The sequence below is a fragment of the Macrobrachium nipponense genome, chromosome 6 (genome assembly GCF_015104395.2).
Source record: "Macrobrachium nipponense isolate FS-2020 chromosome 6, ASM1510439v2, whole genome shotgun sequence".
Taxonomy (NCBI): Eukaryota; Metazoa; Arthropoda; class Malacostraca; order Decapoda; family Palaemonidae; genus Macrobrachium; species Macrobrachium nipponense.
The window spans coordinates 114,884,127-114,909,013 of NC_061108.1; the positions used below are offsets into that span (position 1 = coordinate 114,884,127).

Here is a 24,887-nt window from a genome sequence, read left to right on the forward strand (position 1 = left end):
CTCGAACCACCTTAAACTCTGGGGTTGGCGTTGATGTCCCTTCTCCTCAGTTGTCTTCGGCCTGGGCAATCAAATCGCCGAAAATAGTGCTGGCCTTGTGGCAGATTGCGGTCTCCATTATCGTATCGCCAGTGATTTCTTTGTCTTTTATCCAGACAAGAAGAAGCCTTTCCATTTCATCGAGCACATGGGTCCTCTCGCTGGACAAAATGGTCACGCCCTTGAAAGCTTTAGCTGCTTTGATGGCATCCTTCTGCTTAAGGATGGTGCCTATTGTCGACGGATTTCGGCCGTATTCCTTGGCGATCACACTCAATCGCATACCAGCTTCATATTTTTTAATGATCTCCATCTTCGTCTCCAAAGAGAGCATCCTCTTCTTTCCATGAATTTCAACTTTCTTGGGACCCATGACTATGTATATACTGTATGTAATTATGTTATGTAGTACGTATACGTATGTAGTAAAGTTCTCACACAACACGATAAAGTATACTACAACGAAATCACTAACGAATTTACGTTAATAAACGAACTCGTTAGAACGAACGAATACCGCGTGCGTACGATACTGATGATGCGTGAAGTGGCCGAAGAAGCATGCCTCTACTTAGATGCATCATGGGAAGGATACTGACCAATAGGAGAGAAGGATCTCATGGCGGTGACTAGCATCAGGAACCAATGGGAGAGGGGAGGTGGCGAGTCTACTCAGTTGGCGGCACGAGAGTTTCAAAATTGTTATTGGTGGTCCGGGCGAATCACAGACTTTACAGCAACAACCTTTCGTATCTTAAACAATTTTGGTATGTAGAGCCACAAAATTTTTCGTATTTGCTTTCGTATCTCGAGTTTTTCATAAGTTGAGCCTTTCATATCTCAAGGTACCACTGTGTATATATATATAACATTACATATATATATATATAGATAATATATATAATTTAACTATATAATATATATATATAATATATATATATATACATATATATTATACATATATATTACATATATCTAATTATAGTATATATTATATTATAATATCTATAATATATATATATATATAATCCACACACATATACATATATACAGTGGACCCCCATATTCGGAAGTATGCATACCAGAGCCCCGTGAATAGCTAAAATCTGTGAATGCTAAAACCCTTCAAAAAATGCTTAGACCTGCCTATTTTAGAGGCAAATCCTCTAAAAATGCTTATAGTACCTGGATATTTTAATAGTTTGATCACAAAAAGTTAATTTAGTCATGAAATTGATATGAAAGTACAGTAATTAGTGAATGTTTTGAGATGAAAAATACTGCAATTAAGCAAATTTCCTGCAAATAAGGGGTTCATATGGTCCATAGGGAAACTCGCGAATAAGAGAGTCCATGAATCTTGAGAATGTCAAAGAGGGTCCACTGTTTATGAATATATATATACATATACAGACAGTGCACCCTGTATTCGCAGGGTAGATATGGTCCATAGAGAAATCTGCGAGTACTTGAGATCGCAAATCTTGGGAATGCAAATAAAGGGGTCCACTGTGTGTGTGTGTGTGTGTGTGTGTATGTATGTATGCATGCATATTGTTACGAAGTGCCAAGTATCTGGTTACCATTCATCAATTATTACCTCACCAAAAGCCAGACACCTGAACCCTCATAACACGTACTAAACGACTGAATACTCTAAAGGCAACAGTGATCCCTTAACAACTTACCAGTATTGCAGAAAATCAAACTAAGTTCATCAAAACAGGTGTGAAGTAATCTTGTAAGTAATTAAATTAATCAAAGGGCATCACTCCATCAACAACTTTAAAAGTCTAAGTATTTCCCTGATTGCAGAAGTCTAAGTACTTCCCTGGTTCTAAGTCACTTCAAGTAAATTGAAGGAAAGCTGATCAATTACCACTCTATGTTTCTACCTATCATCAATATAATCAAATGCAAATATACTGGTTAGAAATGAAAACACTTATAAAAATTTTAAATACAAAAATTTATTATTAAATTCAAAATTTATAATAAATAAGTAAAATTCACAATATCAGGGAAAATTACTGTTACTTGAAAACAAAGTAAAGTTTAATTAAGTCTTGAATAAAATTAAGTAAAATTAAATCAAAATTAATATATCACAAAATTCAAGAAAATTAATTCAATCAAAATTCAAAAGTGTTAGGCAATAATTGAAAATTTGAAATTAATTCACAAGTGCTAAACAATAATAAAACTTGAAAAGAATTCTCTAAGTAAATGCAAATTAATTCACAAATGTTAAATTTAATTAAATGTGCAATGATTAAGCAATGAAAATAGCTAAGTCAATTAAATTGTGAATGCAAATGAAAATATAAAATAAAAAGACACACTTCAATATGGAAATGAAATAGTGCACAAACAATGGAACAAACACAAAACACAAAAATACGCAGTGTGTAAAAGTGTAAATCTTTTTCATTCAAAACATTATAACCATCAGTTTTTACCAAACCTTCGTAAACATCTGTTATTAATTATTAGTTAACCACAGTTCCTATCTGTTATTAGTTTCTTACCAAACCATCATAACCATTAAAGGGTATTTTGACGAAGGAAAAATCTATTTCTGGGTGATTGGCTCGTGTCGCCCTATGAAAGTAATCCTTAACATCATCTTTCTAGGTAAAATTATCCTAAAATTACCAGAGAAAAAACAAAATTAAGAAAAATGCAGTAAGACTGACTCGCTCACTCTTAAAAAGAAGTGTCGGTATGATATAGGGGCGAGTGTGGAACACTACCACGAGACAAACACCAATTAGAACTTCCCTATCAGAATCCCCCTAAGAGAGAGCCGATACCAACGGGCGATGCAGCCTCTACTACTACTACTAGAGGACGCCACGGACAGCAGCGCCCCTAGCGGTCATCCTTAAATAAAATATAAATACATCTTGTCCTGCAAGGGGGGGAAAACAAACAATAAAAAGGGATGGGTTTCATAGGGCGACACGAGCCAATCACCCAGAAATAGATTTTTCCTTCGTCAAAATCCCTTTTCTGGGCTCAGCTCGTGTCGGCCTATGAAAGAGTACCAGAGAAACAGACAAGATGGAAAAGGGAAAAATGAAAAACATATTAAAATGATGGATATAATATAAGTAAATCAAATACAGCATACAAATTAAGTACTTAAACTAACTTATTACAGTAATCAATAACAGAATGTTAGTAAACTTAAAGTACTTAAATGGTAGTAACAAAATCATAAATATGCATGTAAAACAAGGAAATGTTTGAATTTACTTAATTTAGAACATATAAGTACAATTATATACATACATGTGACCTACCCTAGCATAAAAATAAGGGTAGGTACACCCAATCCATCATTAATACAATTAATACAATTAATTCAAATATGTACAAACACATTGTGACTGAAGTTATCACAAATCCAATTGGAGAATTTATACAAACATATTGTGGCCTACCCTAGCATAAAAATAAGGGTAGGACCACTGAAGTACATATCAGTACAAGGGTGGTTGTCCCTAGCAAAAAAATAAGGGACAAACCACTACAACACACAACGGCTAAGGCTATGCTGCTGAGTAGCCTGGTGATAGGTTGAGGCATGTTGGTTGAAGTAGGTAGAAAGGAGACCTGGATTAATACTACAACTACTAAGCAGTATCAGGGGAAACTATGTTTCCCGCTGCTACTGCTGAAAACTTTAAAGATTCCAAGGACTTTAAATAATGTCGTTTAAAGACTGTCGGGGATTTCCATCCAGTATACTTTCTAAGATCCTCAAAGTTCATATGTTGGAAATAATTAATAGAGGTGGCTACTCCCCTGATATCATGTGCTTTTGGGAATGACTCAGGGTTGGCTTGTTTAATGAAGTAAAGGATTTGCTGTCTAATACCTTTAACTGACAAAGTACCACCTTTTTCTCTCATGAAGAGAGCACCAGAGGATCTAGAAGAAGTACGAGAAAGAAAGGCTCTAAGAGTTGATACTGGGCAGAGAGAAGGATCCTGTGGAAGTGGGATAACCTTCCAAGGAGCCCACCTTGCAAGAGGATCTTCATTTTTGGCTAAAAAGCTACGATCCGGAGCAAGTAGAAACTTCTCCTGATGGGAGGAATTCCACATGACCCGCATCCCTGGATAGAGCCGACAGTTCTGAAATTCTCGCTCTGAGGCTAGGCTTAATAAGAATAATGTCTTCCTCAGGAGCATTATGAATGTACAAGATGAGTTGTCAGTATCTGAAGCTAGTTTGAGAACATCATTTAAAAACCATGAAACTGTAGTAGGCCTCTGAGAAGGTCTAAGTCTAGCACAGGCTTTAGGGATAGATGTGAAATAAGATTCAGTCAAATCTATCTGAAAACCTACTTGAAAGAATTTTCTTCAAAGCCGACTTATGAGTGGTAATCGTGCTAGCTGCTAAACCTTTTTCAAATAAAGATCTGAAAAGGATATAGCCAAATTAACTGTCATGGTTGTAGTGTTCGATTCTCTCAAGAAAGATGCTAATTTCTTAACAGCTGAGTCATATTGTCTAATGGTTGACTCCCTTTTATCTGATTCTAGGAAGAGAATATTCTGTGGATCAATGTCAGCATTCTTTATTAGCCGCAAACTTCATGAAGTCCATAAAGTTAGGTCTGGAGAGTTTCCTGAGGAAGCGACAGTCCTCATTTGTACTGATTGTGATAGTTTGGGGTGGGGTTGGGGATCCGTTGAGGTCGGAGACCCAATTCCAAAAGAAGTGGATACCAGTTGCTCTTGGGACCAGTTCGGTGCAATCAGAGCTATTATCCCTTTGAAAGACCTTAGTTTGTCTAGGACTTTCAAGAGAAGATTCACTGGAGGAAAAACATAAATTCTCCTCCCCATTGATTCCAATCCAACGACAGGCGTCCGTGGCATAAGCCAGAGGGTCCAGGGTTGGGGGCCACATAGCAAGGGAGCTTGTGGTTTGCTTGTGAGGGCGAAGAGGTCCACTTGGAGACCTGGGGACTCTCCGGCTTGACCCACTGGAATGACCCGACGTCCAGAAGAACCACTCTGATTCCAGAGGGACTGACCGGGACAGGGCCGTCTGCTATCACATTTCTTACTCCTGCCAGGTGAGTGGCAGACAGATGCCATTTGTGTTTGCTTGCTAATGCAAAGATGGCTATCATGACATGGTTCACATGTTTGGATTTTGGACCCTCCTCTGTTGATGCAATGAACTAACCACTGCACTGTCCAAAACTAGCTACCTTAGATGAGACTTTTTCGGGGGAAGCAGTCTCTTCAGAGTAAGAAATACTGCCATTGCTTCCAACACATTATGTGAAGCTGGCGAAATTGAACTGACCAAGTCCCCTGAACTTGTTTGAACTGAGAGTATCCCCCCCACCCGGACAGGGATGCGTCCGTTCCTGTGAATGGTTAACATTGGATGATATATGAAGGGGTGACTTTCTTTGGGCTAAGGCTAAGTTCTTTACTTTTGACCAAGGCCGTAGTTGGTTGCGGAGGATTCTGTGGGATTGACTGACAACTTGTCTCGATATTTGGAGTTTGCTTTTGACCGCCAAATTCGATTTATATCTTTCAGCCTTGCTTTCAGAAGAAGGATATCTGTTACCGAAGCAAACTGAAGAGACCCTAGATTCTTCTCCTCCGGTTTTCTTGTTTCTTGACGTTTGTTGCACTTGAGAAATTGCCTGACAGACTTTGCTATTTCCTTCCGTTGGCTATTGGAATTGATAGATTGTGGGAGGACAAAAAATCCCATTGGATTCCTAGCCACTGAAAACGAGATTCCGGAACAAGTCTGGATTTCGTTTTGTTTTTTTATCTGGAACCCCCCAGATGTTCCAGAAAGTGAAACTACCTTTGGTAGGCTTTGAGACATTCCTCGACTGTTGGTGCCCAGATTAACCAATCGTCCGAGGTATTGCCGCTACCATGATTCCCTGAGCTCTCAATTGTTGTACAACCACTTCTGCTATCCTTTGTGAATACCCTGGGGGCTACATTCAGACCGAAGGGCATCACTTTGAATGAGAATGGTCTGACTTCCTAAGCCTGAATCCTAGGAATGGGCGGAAGTGCCTGGCTATAGGGATATGATAGTATGCGTCTGTAAGATCGATGGGAGCATGTGACGGCTCCACGCGGAAAGTAAGGTCCTTACTTGCGAGAGGGTAGCATCTTGAACTTGTCGCAGCGAATGAAAGAGTTTAGCTTTGACAAGTCTAAGATTACCTTCTTTTTGTTGAGCCTTTCTTTGGCACGCTGAATAAGCGACCTTGAAATTTTAGATGTTTGACTCTCGCAATAGCTCCTTTCTGAAGGAGTTCTTCCGCGTAATCTATCAATTCCTTTGATGGTACTGATGGAATGATTTTGATTGGAGGAGGATCTTGGATCCAGCTCCAGCCTAATCCTTTGGACACTATGCTCTGTGCCCAATTGCTGAACCCCCACCTGTGGCGGAAGAGGAACAGCCTCCCTCCTACCTGGGGAGCCTCATTGCTGATGGGCGGGTTGGGCCACCACACCACGCCCTCCTCTGAACTGCTTACACCTTCCGTGCCCCTTCCTGCGCGTCCACGGTGACGAAAGTAACCTCTCGCCCTACCTCTCGGTTGAGAGTAGCCTTGAGCCTCATAAGCAGGGTTAAAGGCAGGCGAGATAGCATAGGAAGTCGAAGGTTGCGAGTTGCTGGGGCACCAGGAGGAAAGGCTGAGTTTGCTTAGATGTAGCAGGTTGTCCTTGTTGGGTGACTGGGACTGCCTGCACAAACTGCTGCTGATGCTGGAGTTTTTATATGGCTGGAACCTCCTACACCGCCTTCTTTGTGGTTTCTTGCCAGCAGTGGGAACGGATTCCTGTTTCCTCTTAGAGGAAATACCCCACCTAGCTCTAAGGCTCTGGTTGAGTCTAGCAGCTTCGTGGTGGACTTACGTTCACTGCTGACTCTGGGAAGAGATCCGCTCCCCACATGCTGGCAGTCAAGAGTCTATTGGCTCGTGCCTAATGGTGCACTCTTGAAGAACATGCTTTCGACAGTTCTTCCTGGCTTGGAAGAAGTCAAAAGCGTCTAACAGAACCGTCTGAAATTGCGATTTCGCTAGGTATTTTGAATAGCGGTTCGTTCGCGTAAGATAGCGCAGCCATTTTCCGTGACGATGAGTGAGTTAAGGGACCTGCCAAACCTAGTTCGCGCATCGAACTCTGCCTGGATTAGGGAGTCCGGCAGCCTAGGTAACTTCTCACCGAACTGGTCCATAGCGCAGTCCGGCTTGAGTTTACCCTGCGTGAAAGTAGCTGGCAGGTTTTCCCATAACTCTCCGAAGGCGGGAAAGAGTGGAGAAGTGGACTCCGACTCCTCTCAACTGTGGAACGGGCTCATACCTTGAGGACTGCCTGAAGAGCCTTCTCCACCAATTTCGTGGCGAAACGGAAGAGAGACCTCCTCTTTCCGTGGCGAAAAATAGTGAAGGGGCTCTTATAGGCCTGGAGTTTAGCTATTAGTACACTCCCAGTCCTCAAGGCAGGTGAACCCATTCCCGTTGGGCGTGATCTCTACTATAGTAGACTGACTACCTTCGAGATCTGTCCCCTCCCTTGTAAGAGCCGTTGACGTCAGCCTAGCTATTCCCATGAAAGCTTGTGACAGACCCGGAGGATAGAACTCGAAGTCCTCAATCCTTCGAGTGCCAAACTCCGGGATCGAAATCATCCCGTCCTTAAAGGGAGCGTAAGCCGCTACTCTCCATGGATTGTCCATAGAGAAAGCTTGGCAAGGAGTCGTAAGACGGGAGTTGGAGAATCCCCGTGCTAGAAGCAGGGGATACTGGGGGAGGAGCCTGGGATAGCCCGAACCATCCGATCCTCATTCTCTCTTACTCTATTCGAGAGTTCCTGGACCGTCTGTCCAGTTTGAGACAGAGAGCTCGACAATTGTGCGAACATCTGCTCAAAACGTGTTCACCCAAAGCTGAGATTTGGGAACCAATCATCACTCTACCTGCTCCATCACTCCTGGTGGAGACAGGAGAAGGAACGCAGGAGCTGGTGCTTGCACCCCCTGCCGGCATAGCCGGAGAGGGGGCAGCGGAGGCGGGAGAAGGCAACGAGTCGGAGGGTAGCGCGAGCTTTCTCCTTCGAAGCCTTGCCTCTGGACTCCTTCGACTGGGGAAGAGCTTGGCTTAGCCTTCACCGCGTCGGCGTAAGAAGTCGATGACTTCCTAGCCGAAGAAGGACGAAGACCGACTTCTTAGAAGTCGTCTTAGACAATGTCTTCGGTTCTCTCTTTCCCTTCTTCCTTGGGAGGTACAGAGAGAGCGGAGTCAGTTGGGAAGCGGCTAGGGATCTCGGATCCGGCGGAAGCCTGGAAAGAGGCGGAAGAAGAAGGGACAGGAGAAGATCCAGGAGCGCCCAAAGGAAAGGACCTTGGGCGCCGACAAACCTACCTCAACCAACAAATCCTCACTCACTACCGCCATCGGCTCAAGATTCAGGTCATGGCCGGCGACGTCTGGAACTGGCTCCTGGGCGGCTCCGACCCCCAACGACTGCTGGAGTTCTTGCTGGATGGCGGCTATGACGGGGGTGGGGGCGGCGGCCAAGGGGTCGACGTAGCCCGTCGACTTGCCCGCCGGGAAGATCTGCATGGGCCAGCTTCCTATCCAATATATAGGGCTGGCCCTTGGCGGCGTTCTTCCCAAAGCCGCCCACCCACGCTTTCAGGGTGGCAGAGGGCGACTTCCCTCACACCGCTAGCCTGAAAGAAAGCTGAATTAGCTACCAATTGCGGACAGGGTTAACAAACTTACGAACTAAAAGTGTTAGTAAATTGATAAAATAACCTCATAACAATGGTCTTACCCCACCAACCAGCTGATCGACCAGGTCGTAACCATATAGTGCAGGCCTCGGGATGCCAGACGATAGCCTCGTTGAACAAGGTGGCACATGGGGCGTGAGACTGCATTGTCATGTCCGCAGGGGTCGTGCAGCGTCGCATTACAAGCGAGGGACCTGGCAGTTGGTAGCCTGTAAGTGAAAACGTACATGAGTACAAAGTAAACACTTACAGCCTAACATATGCTCCGCTGGTGCCGGAGCGATAAAGTTAGATAAAAACCAGAGCCCTGCTAAAATACGCGTGGTAACCATGTTGGAAGAAAGGCTATGGCTCCGCCAGTGGCGGAGGCACAAGAATCACAACTAGGAGTGGTGGTAATGGAAAACCACAACGGATAATGGCGGGGATGGTGATAACATAAATATTATAATAAACAATTCATTGTAAAATATCTTAAATTAGGGTATATATCCTTAACATAGCATGGTAATAACATAAAAACCAACTTTTCTCCACCCGTCTACTAGAAGAGTGCGTAGGTAAGGGTAAGCTCCCTTCCGACGGTAGCGGGGGAGAGAAAAAAGGATATAGTAGGCAAGCAATCGACCATCCATGGCACCCACCCTGCCGCTAGCGGAAGCCAATATCCTCATAACCAAAGGGGCCACCCCGGCTGCGACGGAAGGCCCTTTCATATCGTAAGGGATGGTGGCTGAGTAATGAGTAGGGGGGGAAGGAGGTCCCGGTGAAACGCGGCGGGAGCGAGGAAAGGGGGAAGGGTATTGCCTACTCCACCGCACCAACTACCCGTATGGAGACCCGGTACCCTCATAGTGGTCGCCCTATACCCCCTGCTGGCGGAACCCCCGGCACCTCCGAATGTGAGAGAAGGCTATGAGGTTGTTATGACAACCAAGGGGTCCCCCAGCTCCTCCCTACATCAGAGAGGGAGGGAAGGGGCAGGGTAAGAAGGTGGCAATGGAAACACTGTGACCCCCAGTGGCATAGGCCGCGAACAACACAACCGTGGTAGGGCCACGTGAACCAAGCTGTACCAATACATGGAACAAGCACCTAGGCTAGCCTAACACCCTAAATAATAATAATAAAATACATCGAAAGGTGGAAGAGACACTTTTAGTAAAAGAGAAAGAAGCCCAGGAGGAGGCAAACTATTCCAAGAAACAGGAGCCTACTCGGAGCCAGCGATAGCCGATGTAGAGCAAGAGCCGGGATGCTGGGCCAGAATAAAATAATAATAGCCCTAAATACCAAGCTAAGAGAATGGTAAGAGGGCTAACTAGCTAAAACTCGATGTAAAACAATGAACGTGATAAAGTAAGCCCATAAGTATAGAAAAGTCCCAGTATGGAAGACCGGGAATTCTTACGAGGCAGCATGGCCGCCACGAGACAACCGGGGAACCGTATATGACCTTTATAAAAAAGGAAAATACTGGTACCCGGAAGATAAAACTGTGATAAAATATTACTTATGAGTTACTTAACTTAGCCGTGGCAATTGCTGAGCGTTCCATCGTAGAATATAAGATAAATCCAGAGAAAAAATAGCACAAGGAAAATCTGCGTCTAGACGCTGGCGCTAAATTTTAAGGATGACCGCTAGGGGCGCTGCTGTCCGTGGCGTCCTCTAGTAGTAGTAGTAGAGGCTGCATCGCCCGTTGGTATCGGCTCTCTCTTAGGGGGATTCTGATAGGGAAGTTCTAATTGGTGTTTTGTCTCGTGGTAGTGTTCCACACTCGCCCATATATCATACCGACACTTCTTTTTAAGAGTGAGCGAGTCAGTCTTACTGACATTTTCTTAATTTTGTTTTTTCTCTGGTAATTTTAGGATAATTTTACCTAGAAAGATGATGTTAAGGATTACTTTCATAGGCCGACACGAGCTGAGCCCAGAAAATATTAGTTATTAGTTGCAACTAATAACAATATAACACACTTTACCTTTTTGGTATACCAACTTCTTTCTTTCTTGCTGCAGCTTGTATTACACTTTCACAAAAACCAGGCGCCGTTACGAAATAATGTTTGTTCAGATTCCACAAAAACACTATTTAATACTAAATAAACTCTAAGAAACATCAAACATGAAATTCTAAGTTACGAGTGACAAATTTATGTTACGTTACTTTTAAGATCAAAAGTGCTATGCGATGGAGAGAGAGAGAGAGAGAGAGAGAGAGAGAGAGAGAGAGAGAGAGAGAGAGAGAGAGATGTTAATGCCTCGAGGTTCTAAGATATAATGAAATCTTCTTCCCTTGCAAAAACTGGACTGAGGAGATGACACAAAACGTTTTTGGCACTAATGCTTCCAGAAACTTCGAAATCTGACGCAATCTCACACAAAAATGTGCAACCTCCATGTGGCTTTGATCAAAGACATACACGTATGAGACGATTCTGCTCAACAGACACATACCCGATCGAAAGAGAGGTTGAGCGATAATTAAGATTGACATGTTTTGATAACAACGCAAGTCTCGATTCGATCGCTTATCAAATGCGTTGACAGATTTAGGAAAGCAAACGGATCTCGCAGTTCCTCTAATCTCACAATGCTGACATAAAAGGTAAACATTCGTAGTTTCGAACGGACAAAGAAAATCTCTCTCTTTTTACATTCTACGTCATATATATATAATATTCTTTTACATTATGTAATGCGAAATCTGAACACATTTAAAACATCCTATCTCTAAGCTATCTATGAATCTGAAAAAATGTTGCACAATTCTATATGACATTTCAAAGAGGGGAAACATGCATTTTGAAAGTAGCAATAATATATAATAATATATATATATATATATATATTATATATATATATATATATATATATATATACCATATATATATATATATACTGTGCTATTATATATATATATTATATATATATATATATATATCTATATATATATATCATATATATATATGTATTATATATATATAATATATATATATATATATATATATATATATATATATATATATGCAAACCTGCAAGGAATAACTTCATGCTAATTAGGGTCATATCCGATACCAAGTAGACCTTTTCAGAGAATACATATGGATATCCTAGGAAATTTTTGTGAGTCTAGATATGCGAATAAGTACTTGTTAGAAATAATAGATGATCTTACAAGGATAGTAGAAATTTTTCCACTTAAGCATAAAACAGCTGAAGAAGTAACTATATTATTTTTCAATGGTATCATTTGTAGATATGGCTCACCCGAGGTTTTATTGACCGACAATGGTAGAGAATTTGTAAACAAAACTTAGAATGTTTAGCGGAAGTCATGGGGATACAGAAAGTAACAATTATTCCATACAGACCTGAAGCTAATGTGTGAACAAGCAAACAGGAAAATGCTCGAAGCTTTGAGGAAGACTGTAGGTGGTAATGATAAAAATTATGACAGAGATATTGATGTTGTTAGACATAGTATTGACACTATGGTTAGTGATTCCATTAAAATGTCTCCATTTGAAGCTTTGTTTGGTTGCCTAGCAAGAGGCACATTCGATCTGTTAACTATACCTCATCATGGGGAGGATACAATCGAATCATTAATATCTACAGCGAGAGAGAGACATGCTTGTCACAGCCAAAATCTCGAGGCCATGACTCGAGAAATGGTAGAAAGAAGTAATAGCAAAACATCTAATCCTAAGATCAATGTTGGAGACAAGGTATTTCTAAAAATCAACGTGAGAAATTAACTAAATTACAAATTGGGTCCGAAATTTGAGGGTCCTTTTAGAGTCATTGAGGAAAAAATTGGAAACAGATTTGTAGTCTTAGAGGAAAAAACAGGTCGGTCGAAATGAACACAAATCAAAACTGAAAAGGGTTGGTTGTGGTAACTAATATAATGTTGCACTGTTGCATTTTTTTTCTGGTTTTTGCAAATTGATGGTGAAATGTGTTCAATGTTTTTTTTTCTCTTTCATTTCTTCTACTATTTTTCTTATTATGCGCAAACTGCGGAAAATCGGGTTGAAAATATGGCAAATTTGGCGGTGGATATTTTTGTGGTTATATTTTTTTGGCAGTGATCTGAGGTTTTACGAGCCAAGAGGGGGTTATTGGGGTTTTATGGGTTTCTGTGAAGAGGTTGTATTTTATTTCACCAGTGGTTATATTTGGCAATATATAATGGGTGACTTGTGGTTTTCTGTGGTTTATATCCCGACGAGGTGGTTATGCAGTTTTATATACTTGTGGTAGTATCATGAATGAGTTATTTTTTCAAGGACAAATTTTGGGTACCTTTGGCGATGTCCTAGGGATAATTTTGTGGAATGTGGTTATATAGTGTCGGTATAGAATTTTTGGGCTATTTGGAGATTAACGAATTCTGAGGTTGCAAGTCTGACTAGACAAATCTATAGTGCGATTTGAGCACATGGGGTATTCACAGGTGGATTATTGCTGATAATGCTGTGATGAGTCTGGTTGCTGATTTTTCCTTTCGGAGTTGATTACTCGAGATTTGCATTGTTTTCAGAGATGTTGATTATGACATTCCACGGGGATGTATGTAAGGGGTCAATTCCGGTCGATGAGATATGTTGCAGTAGCAAATTCTGTAACGATACATGTTGCGTTTATGGGGGAAAGCGCTGGATTATATGTTTTTTCTCTGTGTATGTTTTGTAATGGGGAAAGTTCAGTTATTATTATTTTTTTTTCTTTTCCTACGAGGGATGCTCGTAATCGGGGTTAAGCTTTACATAGCATTTCTATTTTAGACAGGAGGTATAATTTATCGGGGTATATGAGTGAGATAGAAGAGGTATTAGGCATTATTTTTTCACAGAGGTTAAATATATAAACAGTACAGGGGTTTTGCTGTTAGACATTACGTATGGGTTTTTTTTGATAGAATGTTTGTTAGATATAGGATTACTTTTGATGATTCAGTGGGTAAAGATCATATTTTGTTTAGTGAGGAATTTTTAATTATTGAATATGAGATTGGGTAAGTTAGTTAATGACAGATTTGTGTGGTAAAGCAAGACTTTAGTTATTTTATGATCATGTAGACTTTTCAAATACGGACACATGATGACTTTAGAGAATTCCCAACTTCACGTGATGGTGACAACGGAAACGGCTTGGTTCTACAGTACCAGAAGTCGAGTCTACACATGAGTGGCGATGCTATGGATCGCCTTTGCAATGGACGAGATGTCATCGGTGGATCGTCTCAGGATATGTTCTGGGACAAATCAGGAGTCTACAATCTTCTACGTTGCGGGTGCGAGAGGCACTTGCATGGAAGTCACAGGATATTTCCTTGACAACGAGGTGGTGGTCACGATTCCTTCATCGGAAGACGTTGAATCTACAGTTCGGCAACAAGGGGGTGTTGGATACACTTACAAGGGTTGCAGACGCTGAATAATGGCGCATGCTAAATTGTTTCGAGATGGTTCACGTGCTCAACCTGGGTCTACAACTATTCGACAAAGGTGTTCGTGAAACACTTACATAGACTCACGAGGCAGTTCAAGTTCTGCCTATCTTGGAAACGGATGAATTCTTCTTCGGCGAACGCTACACAATTCCAGTGATTGCGTTTATGGTATCCATAGTGATGGTCGAAATATGTGTTATGGGGGCTATCTTGCAAACGTTATGAACCATTATATACTAGTTGCTGATGTGGTGTGCGACAGGAGTGCACAAAAGACATAAGTGGCCGAGCCATCTTAAAAAAAGCAGGTGTGGTGGTGAATTGTTAATCTCAGCTTTTTCTGCTTAGAGACAGGAGGGCTTAGCGACAAACGCCTAATGCTTTGAAGAGTGCTGAATTGAAAAAACAGTCAGAATTGGTGACCATGCAATATGAGTTTGACGACCCCTTTGGAGGTCACGACTGGGTGCGGCACTCAGTTGCTATGCTATTCCAAAAGGCGTGTCCATGTGTGTGTGTGTTCATGACGTGTAATGTATGGGGCCCAATAGTACGAGGTGCCAAAGAAGATGACACTCTTTGATTATTCCTTTTTACTCCAATTCATATTGTTCCATTTAATGTTTAACTAGTTTGGGAAATAAAAAGTATATTTTTATATCTACGGGGATTCATTAGCCCAGTTTGTATTTTTAGCTTGATTCCATTTGCAGAAGGATAACCAGCAACAAAAGGTAAGAAAGGGTTGCCTGTTTGTGTAGTTTGTTTAAACAAATGCCGTATAGTCGTAAAGACTCAGCAGTCTCCTTCCAGAAAAAAGGAGCAAGTCAGTAAGCTGAGAGCTTTTAAAAGAGGCTCCAATCTAACAGCCTCTAAAGGAAAATAAAATTAATTAATTTCCTCCAGTGGAACTGTCAGGGATTAAGAGTTAAATGGGAAGAGTTAAGGCTGCTTATATCAGAAGTGTCTCCTGTTTGTATAGCTCTGCAGGAGACCATGATTGGTAATAATATGTGCCCCAGCCCACGAGAGTATACATCCTATCACTCCACCTATAATTTGAATATTGGAAGCCATAGCGGTGTCGCTTGTGTATGTTTGAAATGACACCCCACAAAATCCTATTAGTATCCAGTCAGCATTGCAAGTGATAGGTGTGCAGATCCATTTGCAAAGAAAATATACAGTATGCTCTCTTTATCTACCACCTAATGAAGTCTTCCTCATCAATGAATTTAAATCTCTTCTTCAACAGTTACCATGCCCTTTTGTTATTTTGGGAGATATGAATAGCAGAAGTCCTCTTTGGGGTGACATCGTCACAATCAAAGAGGAAGGTGCTTAGGTTCCATCATAGAAGATGAAAATGTGGGGATCCTCAACTCTGGGGAGTCTACACATTTTCATGTTCAAACAGGCACGTTATCAGCAATTGATTTATCTATATGTAGCGATGACTGTCTTATTGACTTTAATTGGAAAGCTATAAATGATAAATTTACTAGTGACCATTTTCCAATAGTGGTGAGTGTAGCATCAAGTCCTCCATCTTCAAGGCTACCCAAATGGAAGATTGGTAAAGCTGATTGGTCAACATTCCAGGAGCACAGCTCAATAGATGACTCTGCTGATGACTTTCCCTGTGTAGATGATGCTCTGGACTTTTTGAATACAATAATGTTCTTAGCTGGTCTTCAATCTATACCTAGGACTTCGGGCAAATTTGTCCGCCAACCAGTTCCCTGGTGGACTCGTAAATGTCAGGAAACTCATAGAACTATGAGATCTGCCTTCACCAGATACTGCAGATGAAAATGTGAGTATTATCGTGTTGAATTTCGAAAAGCAAGAGCTCATTTTCGCATGGAAATCAAAAAAGCATGAAAAGAATCTTTGACGATCTTCATATCTTTACTAAATTCGAAAACGCCTCTTACTCTGGTTTGGAAGAGAGTTAGAAAAATAGCAGGCAAGTTCACTCCTTGTCAACCTCCAGTTATCAAGATCAATGGTTGTGAGGTAGCAGACCCCCAGTTACCGAAAACATATATTCCCCAAGCTTTGGGAGATGTTAGAATTAATGCCATTCGTGAAACCTGGAAAAGATCCATTCAAGACACAAAATTATCGTCCTATTGTATTGACATCATGCTTGTATAAGATCATGGAAAAAATGGTGAACACACGATTGATGTGATACTTGGAACGGGGTAAATATCTGTCACCTGCTCAGTGTGGTTTTCGAAGTATGCACTCCACAACTGATGTATTGGTTCGGATGGAATCTTCAATATGTGAAGCTTTTGCCGACAAGCAGCATCACATCACTGTCTTCTTTGATCTAGAGAAGGCTTATGATACAACATGGAGATATGGCATTTTGAGAGTTCTTTATGAATGTAATGTGAGAGGCAATTTGCCCTTCTTTATTAAGGCTTTTTTAAAAACCAGGTAATTTCAGGTTCAGGTTGGAGTAACAATGTTATATGTATTCAATCAAGAAGAAGAAGTACCACAAGGAAGTGTTTTAAGTGTAACCTTGTTTGCCTTGGTAATCAATGGGATTTCTAAAATAATTCGCACAGATATAACATATACAGGCAGTCCCCGGTTACGACGGTCTCGGCTTACGACGTTCCGAGGTTACAACGCTTTTCAATTATATTCATCAGACATTATTTCCAGGGTTACGACGCATGTTCCAGTGTTACGACACCTACAACACTCATCTGGCAGATGAAATATGACACCAAAAATGCAAAATAATCAATATTTGAAATTTTTTTTGATGAAAAATGCCATAAGAATGTCGTTTACATAGTTTTCAATGCACCCAAAGCATTATAAGTAAGGTTTTCTTAGGATTTTTGACGATGTTCCGGCTTACGACGATTTTTGGCTTACGACGTGTCTCAAGAATGGAACCCCCGTCGTAACCCGGGGACTGCCACCTTTTTTGTTGACGACCTGTCGATTTCCTTTCCAGCATCAAGGATGGCAGTGGCTGAATGCCGCCTTCAGCTCTGCATTGATAATTTAGTAAAGTGGGCTGAGGTTAATGGTTTTAGATTTTCTGCCAGTAAAACAATAACTGCACTTTTGTCGTATAAGGGGAATCCACCCTGATCCAGATCTATTCATTTATAGGCAGAGAATTACATGTGTTGGTGAAACAAGGTTTCTTGGTTTGATTTTTGATAGCAAGCTGACCTGGATTCCACATCTGAAATATATTAAGGCAAAATGCTTGAAAGCAAAGAATTTGCTGAAAGTCCTGTCTCACACTTTGTGGGGTGCAGACCGAACTCAGATGTTGAGATTATATAATATAGCCTTGATCTTTTCAAAATATAAGTTATGGGTGGGAGGTGTATACTTCTGCGAAGCCAAACAGCCTTAAAATGCTCAACTTAATTCATCGTGGAGGAATATCGTTGTGTACAGGAGCATGTAAATCATCTCCCACCGAGAGCATGCTTGTAGATGCTGATGAGGTGCCACTGGATCTTCATTACAAGCGTCTGCTGGTTTGGAGCTGGCATAGATTCCAGCATTTGTATGAGAAGTGAAAGGCATTGGCAGTTTTATGAAAGTCACCCCAAGCAACCTCATCCATTCACTTTTAGAGTAAATTTTATTGTCCATGGATTAAATATGCCAAGAATCAAGATTTTACCAGCAAAATATTCAGTTAGTCCCCCCCTTGGAACTTTTCAGAGGTAAAATTCTGTCGATATTTTAATTTTACCAAGACAGAATTGTCCAGTGAGGCCATGCGGTCAATATTTTTAGAATACTCTTTGCACATGATGACTCTACTGCAGTTTTCACGGATGGCTCAAAGTCAGGTGCTGGTGTCGGCTTTGGTGTAGCCTTCCCTGATGTAGAGAGAAGCAGCAGGTTATCAACTGTTGCATCGATTTTTACAGCAGAATTATACGCAGTTTTAAAGGCTTTAAAGTAAGTTTTAATTCGGAATGAAAATAATTTGATTATATATTGTGACTCAAGAAGTGTTCTTCAGTCGCTGGAATCTTTTAATTATTTAAATCCTCTGATTTTAGTTATTATTGTCCTCTGATTTTAGTTTATTATTGGAATGGCTGCTTCTACTGAAAAGAAGAGGGAAAGAAGTAGAGTTCTGCTGGGTGCCTTCCCATGTTCGGGTGGTTGGGAATGAGAAAGCTGACCAACTGGCAAAGTCTGCGATCAGCTCCCGAGAACCCAAAAGATGCCTACTACCATATCGGGATTTATATCCCCTAGTAGGTCAGAGAATAAAAAAATGTTGGCAGTCCCAATGGGGGGATATTGTAACTAACCAGAAAATGCACAATATCACGTCATCAGTATCTCCTTGGTCATATCCGTATATGCCAAGGAGACAGGAAACGATGTTGTGCAGATTGAGGATTGGACATACAAGACTCACCCATGGGTTCTTGATGTCTCATGAAAATCCTCCATTTTGCGATGATTGTACTGTGCCCCTAACTGTGAGACATTTGCTGGTTGAATGTTCCAGACTTGGGAATTTGAGACAGTTTCCGTCATGGGGATGTGATAGAGGAGGTAATTTTATCCTATCTACAATTCTTGGAAAGGATTGTAATATAGAACAGTTATGTAATATAGAGCAGTTATATATCTTTATGAGGGAGGCTGGCCTCCTCAACAAAATTTAGATTATATATAGAATATCTATGTAAGAATTTATATATTTGAACAAAAGTCTTTATATAAATATATTTTTAGATTTTTTATATGAAATTTATTTTAGATTTAATTCTTTCCATCTAAATTTATTTCGGTGTCAATAACCGAGATGTTGTGACACCAATTTTTAACAGACATAATCAATCAATCAAAGACTCGGCAAGATATATACATATAGATAGATAGATAGATAGAATAGATAGATAGATATCAGGTGCTGAGAGCAGGAGTCTAGTTGCATCAGATGACGTTCACCCCCTCCTACTTGAGGGACATTGCTCATAGATCCTTGGACACTTATTCTTGGTTCCTGTGGTGGCTGCTGAACAAGTTGTGTAGCTCATCCAGTACCCCTAGTAGGACAGGTAGCATCTGTTCTAAGATGTACGGTTATGGAACTGAAAGTTTGTGAGTGTGACTGGCTTCTTTCCTTTATCCTTCTTGTACCTTCTTCTCACAGTGGGCAGAGGGTAGGTTTCTCAACCGTCAAACCCTGGACGGACGCAGATGCAGATGAGTGATCAGCTTTAGCTTTATTGTCTCTGACACAGTGTTCTTCATAACTTTCAGAGTAATGCTGCTTTCAAACCCATTGGGGGGTTCTGTTCCTACAGCTTCTTGATGATCAATGAAAATCACCAATAATGAAAAATCTGCGATTTATGGTGCTTATGGCACTGATAACCAGATTTTGGTACCAATAACCAATTTTTGGGATCAATAACTGGTTAATGGCAACTCTGTTAGTTAAGTATTGGTGCCAATAACTGGAAATCGGCACATTATGGCGCAAAATTTCCAGATTTTCAGTGCTAGACAAACCCCATAAAACTGTATCACTGATAACCAAGTTCGTTGATAACCGGGGACTACCTACTTTGAAAAGCCCAGAGGTCTGACAGCCAAGCACACTTTTTGCTCCTCTGATCTGAGAGGCATGGCACTGATTCCTTTGCCGGCATTCCACGACCAGGAAAAAGTACTACATAGGTGAGATGAACCTCCAGTCGGTTAGGAAGACTACTCATCCTCCAACCCATTAGTAAGTCTTCCCATGTAAAGACCGATGGTTTCTATTCATATAGGAATAAATCACAAATTTTAAAATTAACTTGTAATTTCCCTAACATATAAACCTGAGGTCTTTACATAAACTGACCACCTCTAGCCACCCCTCATTTGTTTACCTTGGCTATTGTAGAATAGCTTGCTTCAGCTTACGCTGAAAGTAATTCCTATACGTATAAAGACATCAGATTTGTATGTAAAGAAAAATACAAATTATTTTAAAATTTATCATTTTACAGAATTGTTTGCAATGGTGTATACTATAGTAGGCATTGGGAATTATTGTGGAACTGTAATTCCTTGAACTTTTCATATACAGCAGCAATGAAAATATCTTGAACCTAAGAATATGAATTGTTCAAAAACCTTAGGTCTTTTAAAAACAAAGTATTGAAACTTTTGTAGATAACTCATTATATTGGTTACTGAATGTAGCTAAGGGCGTGTACAGGGTTTTTTGCATTGTGATAATCCTTGATTAACAAGAATTTCAACACTACATTATTCTCAGTTAAGAAATATTTTTAAACTGTAGAGGTTAAAATTTAAGACAGGATGTGACACTGTCAACTTTTTATGAATAAATCTTAATAATGGATTTCTACATTCATTATACAAAAATGTATTTACAAACATCATTACTCAATTATTTTATCAATTTCTACTATTTTTAGCATATTAAAATATATGCTAACTAAAATAGGTTAAAAAAAGTATCTTAGTTTATTATGAGTAGTATTGTGTACCATATGTAACATGTAAAATATTATTAGCGGCCAGTTTAGATGTTACTGATACCTTTAGACACCTTTCCATGTGCTCAATGAAGGGTTTAAGACCTGAAGGCTGAAGTTTAGTAAGGCTCCTTCAATAAAGTGTGCATTATGTATACTGAAGTGGTTTGTATAGGGTATGATTTATGATATACAGTATTATATTCCCTAATAAATTATTTTTATAGTACATATATTTATAACTGCCTTTCCAGGTTGTTAATAGGGGTGTATTGTTTATTTAGGTGCCTAATACTTCAGTAAGTATATTTCACTCATTTACATTGTTTGTTGGGTGGTAGGGTAATAAGATGCATCAGTCCCCCATTGCTTTTGGCAGTCTCTCATAGTCACTGCTCTGTTTTCTTGCTCCTCTACTGTCATGTAAAAACCTGAATTGGAAGGTTAAATTTAGGCCAAAGGCCAAGCACTAGGACTGATGAGGTTACTTTGCACCAAGAGGTAAATTGAGAGAAAGATTTTAAAAATTGCACTATGAAACACTTGTCAGGAAAGGTTTGATATAAAATGGAAAAGAGATATGAATGGAGGTACGTATAATAAAAGGAATGAAAGGGGTTGCAGCTAGGGGACAAAGGAACACTGCAAAGAACCTTTAGTATGTAATATTTATAGTGCACTGCGTGAGGTGCACTGATAGCACTACCCTCCTACAGGGATGTAACAACTTAAGAAAAATGTCATGACAGCATGTGGTGGTAAAGGTGAGCTCATATAAAAAGCCTTAACTCACTACTTGTTTGTAAGTTCAGGTGTGTGTGTGTGTGTGTGTGTAGCCATGGTAGTTTTGGAAGTTTCACCTTTTTGTTACCTTTGTATTTTGTAACCCTTACCCCTTTCATATTTTTCTTTGGGTTGCAGGACATTTTATTCTGTATGTTTTTGTTTTAATAGATTATTCTTACTTTTTTCTTTCATATACCAAATTAACACATTTTTTATTCTGTCATAGTCACATGTTGCAATTTTGTTGAATAAAGGTCATGTCTTGAATGAACTGTTCATTAGGAATGATGTAAGTGTACAGTTGTCCATGTCAATTAATTGTAGGGTGACTATATTAAAAAGATAAAGAATGCATTCAGTTTATAAACCTTCCAGGTTTTCCATGCTACTTCAGTATTAAATTTTATATATGCCCCAAGTAAGGTTTGAGTGTGCTAGTGACAGTTTATAATGTCACTGCACATAAAGCCATTGGAGGTCAGAAAATATATTGTCCACAGCAAAACTACCAAAGTCAGCTAAAAGTGAGGAATCTTCTTGCCTTACATTATTGACATATACTATCTGTTTCTCAAGGGTAGCTTCTTGGATTCTAAATATGCTTTACTTAGATCTAAACCTGTCATAATCCTTTTTGGTACATAAAGTTTTCTTATTCGCATAAAGAGCAGCGTTCAAGAGATAATATTTCTTTTGGAAACAGTAAGTTACCATACATCAAGATATGTAAGCAAAAATTAATCAGATTAAAATGTCAACTATCTGTAGTTTACCCACACTCTTTCCATAAAGAAATAACTTTTAAATAACATAAATTCATTAATTTGGACTGTCCTTCATGTTATTGACATCATTTTCATTATTTCTAACTAGATACGTCATGAGGCAGTGCGCGGTCTCTGACCAGCTATCGCCTCATACATGCAGGAGTTGCCAGATCTCACAGATTCTTTGTTTACAATCTTTGATTGTTTTTAACCAGTTATCAGCTAGCACTTGGAAATATCCTATTGTTAAAACCTCAGATTTGTTAGCTATGAAAAATACAAATTGATAAAAAAAAAATGGTTATTTTGCTGATACATATATGCACATTGTTTGTTGTTTATATAAGGAACTTTTAAAATCAAATTGGTTGACTCAGAACTGCTGATCCAATAATATACAGTCGTTGATTTCCTCCTCACCATCCCCTAAGGCCAAATGCAGACTTGGCAACACACAAAGTATGGTCACAGTCCTATTGATATTTTTATAATTTCTAGCAATATTTTAATTACAATATTGCACAGTTATAGTAATAATTAGAAATGTTGTTCAAAGTCTTCTTTTTACGGATTCACAAGGAAGTCTTTAATTGCCTTATCGCTCAATGAGGAAAGTGTGTGTAGCGTTGCTGTTTCACCCTTTCAAGACCCACCCTTTGATTAAGTGTGCTGGTTGGATTATGTTAACAGTTGTGTTGCATTTGTCAGTGTATTTTGATTTATCACATAAATAGTATAGATCATACACAAAAGAATCAGGGTAAAACTTACCTGCAGGTAAATGTTCTGTCTGTTAATGTATTGCATGACTCCTATTTTCTTATTTTTCAGTTGGACACTGCCATCCAGTGGTTGTTGATGCCCTCTCTTATGCACTCAGCTCTAATGTGGCTGTCTGCGGTTGGGAGATTGATCGTGGGAACTTACAGTACACAACTAGACTTAAACAGACTTTTCCTAGTAATTATGACACTGTCCTCTTTTGCAATTCTGGGTAAGTCTAGTAAGTCTAGTATAATGATTTTATATTTTCTTCCTTTTTTTTTAATGGTTTACTTGAAAGATTCTGGAAGTGAATTTTTTGGTAAAGATTAAGTTGTTTTATAAACAATAGAATTCATTTATATATATTGCAGTTTCAGTTCCATCAATATACATATAAAGTACTATTGTAAATGAAATTGTTGCATTTATAAGGTTATTATTGTTCCTTTGTCCATTTTTCCGACATGAAGTCATTTTACGTTTTTATGTGATGCTTTTCTGGGCTCAGCCGTTTCGCGTCGTGAAATGTGTCCCCTTTAGCACTATTTCTAGTAAAATATTGCTATGATACCAGAGAACTGCTAAATTGGACATGTCAGAAGTCTCTGACTCGCTCACCTAAATAAAAGGTGTCGGTATAGAACTGGGGCGAGTGTAAACACTACCACAGCAACCCCTCCAATTAGCCTTTTCCTCATCAAAAGACCCTGAAAACGGGGAGCCGACCTATAGGTCACACCCAGCTACCCTGTTGAAGGGGACTGCGGCGTCCTTCTTATCGATAGCCTCCCAGCGTTGCACGCTCGTTTATAGCTATCTGTTCTTTTTATTGGTTTCTTTATTCTTTTTCGTTATGGATCGTCAATCTGCCTCTTCACCCCAAGTTAAGTACTGGTTCGCCCTTTTTTCTGTATTTAGGGAGTGATTTTGCCTTTCGTTTTTGCCTTTATTTAGGATTTGTTAGGGTGTCTCCTCCCGTAGCGAGCGGTAGCGAGCCGCCATTACGTCGTTCCCTTGTTTTGTACCAATTTCGAGCGGGCTTCTTTCAGTACCTATATATTTATATTTATATACTCGTAACTTATAATATTTTCAGTATATATTTTATTATGTCTTGGGTGGCAGTTGCTTTGTCGATCTTGTTTGATCTACGTTTATTATTTTCATGATTTCCTGTTTTTCAAGGGGGTCGGCGTTCGTGCACGTTTCTTTGTTTCGTGCTTCGATGTTTATCTACGTTCCCCCCTCCCCCCTTTTATTTTAGTTTGGGTATTTTCCATTCAAGAATTCCCCCTTTTTCTTTTCGTCAGCTTACCGTTTGTTTTCGTTTTGTCGGTAAGCAAGTAATTTTTCCTTGTTGCGCCCACTCTCATCGAGTGGCCTCCATTGCGTTTTATATTTTTCGCCCCTTATTTTCATTACCCCTGTTAAAGCATGTTTTTCCCTTAGCTTTAAGTAATTGATTTTATTTTGTCTATGTATATTTGGGTGTTCGGTCGGCAGCTAGCCTTCATAGGCCTTGCCTGCGTTTTCCTCGTGATCCTTTATTCGCGGGGGATCGCTGGTCACATGATCGTCCCCCCCCCTTCAGCCCTCCCTCCCTCCCCCTCTCGTGGGACTCCCCGTAGTTGGGTGCCGCTCTCGTTGTCTGTCGCTGACGGCCGGTCCCACCAGCGGAGGGGGAGGTGTAGTGGGTCTCCCAGGACCTTGGGCTGGGGAGTGTCGCTTCTTA

General features: G+C 40.1%; 1 protein-coding gene across 12 annotated transcripts in view; it reads left to right on the forward strand.

The window, feature by feature from the left end:
• Positions 1 to 24,887, forward strand: part of LOC135216011 (5-phosphohydroxy-L-lysine phospho-lyase-like) — a 117,283-nt gene that overhangs the window by 44,763 nt on the left and 47,633 nt on the right. For all 12 annotated transcript variants that reach the window (XM_064250933.1, XM_064250936.1, XM_064250934.1 and 9 more), the window contains one exon: positions 23,222 to 23,384. In XM_064250933.1, coding sequence (XP_064107003.1) covers positions 23,222 to 23,384 — 163 coding nt within the window. The remainder of the gene's footprint in view (positions 1 to 23,221; positions 23,385 to 24,887) is intronic.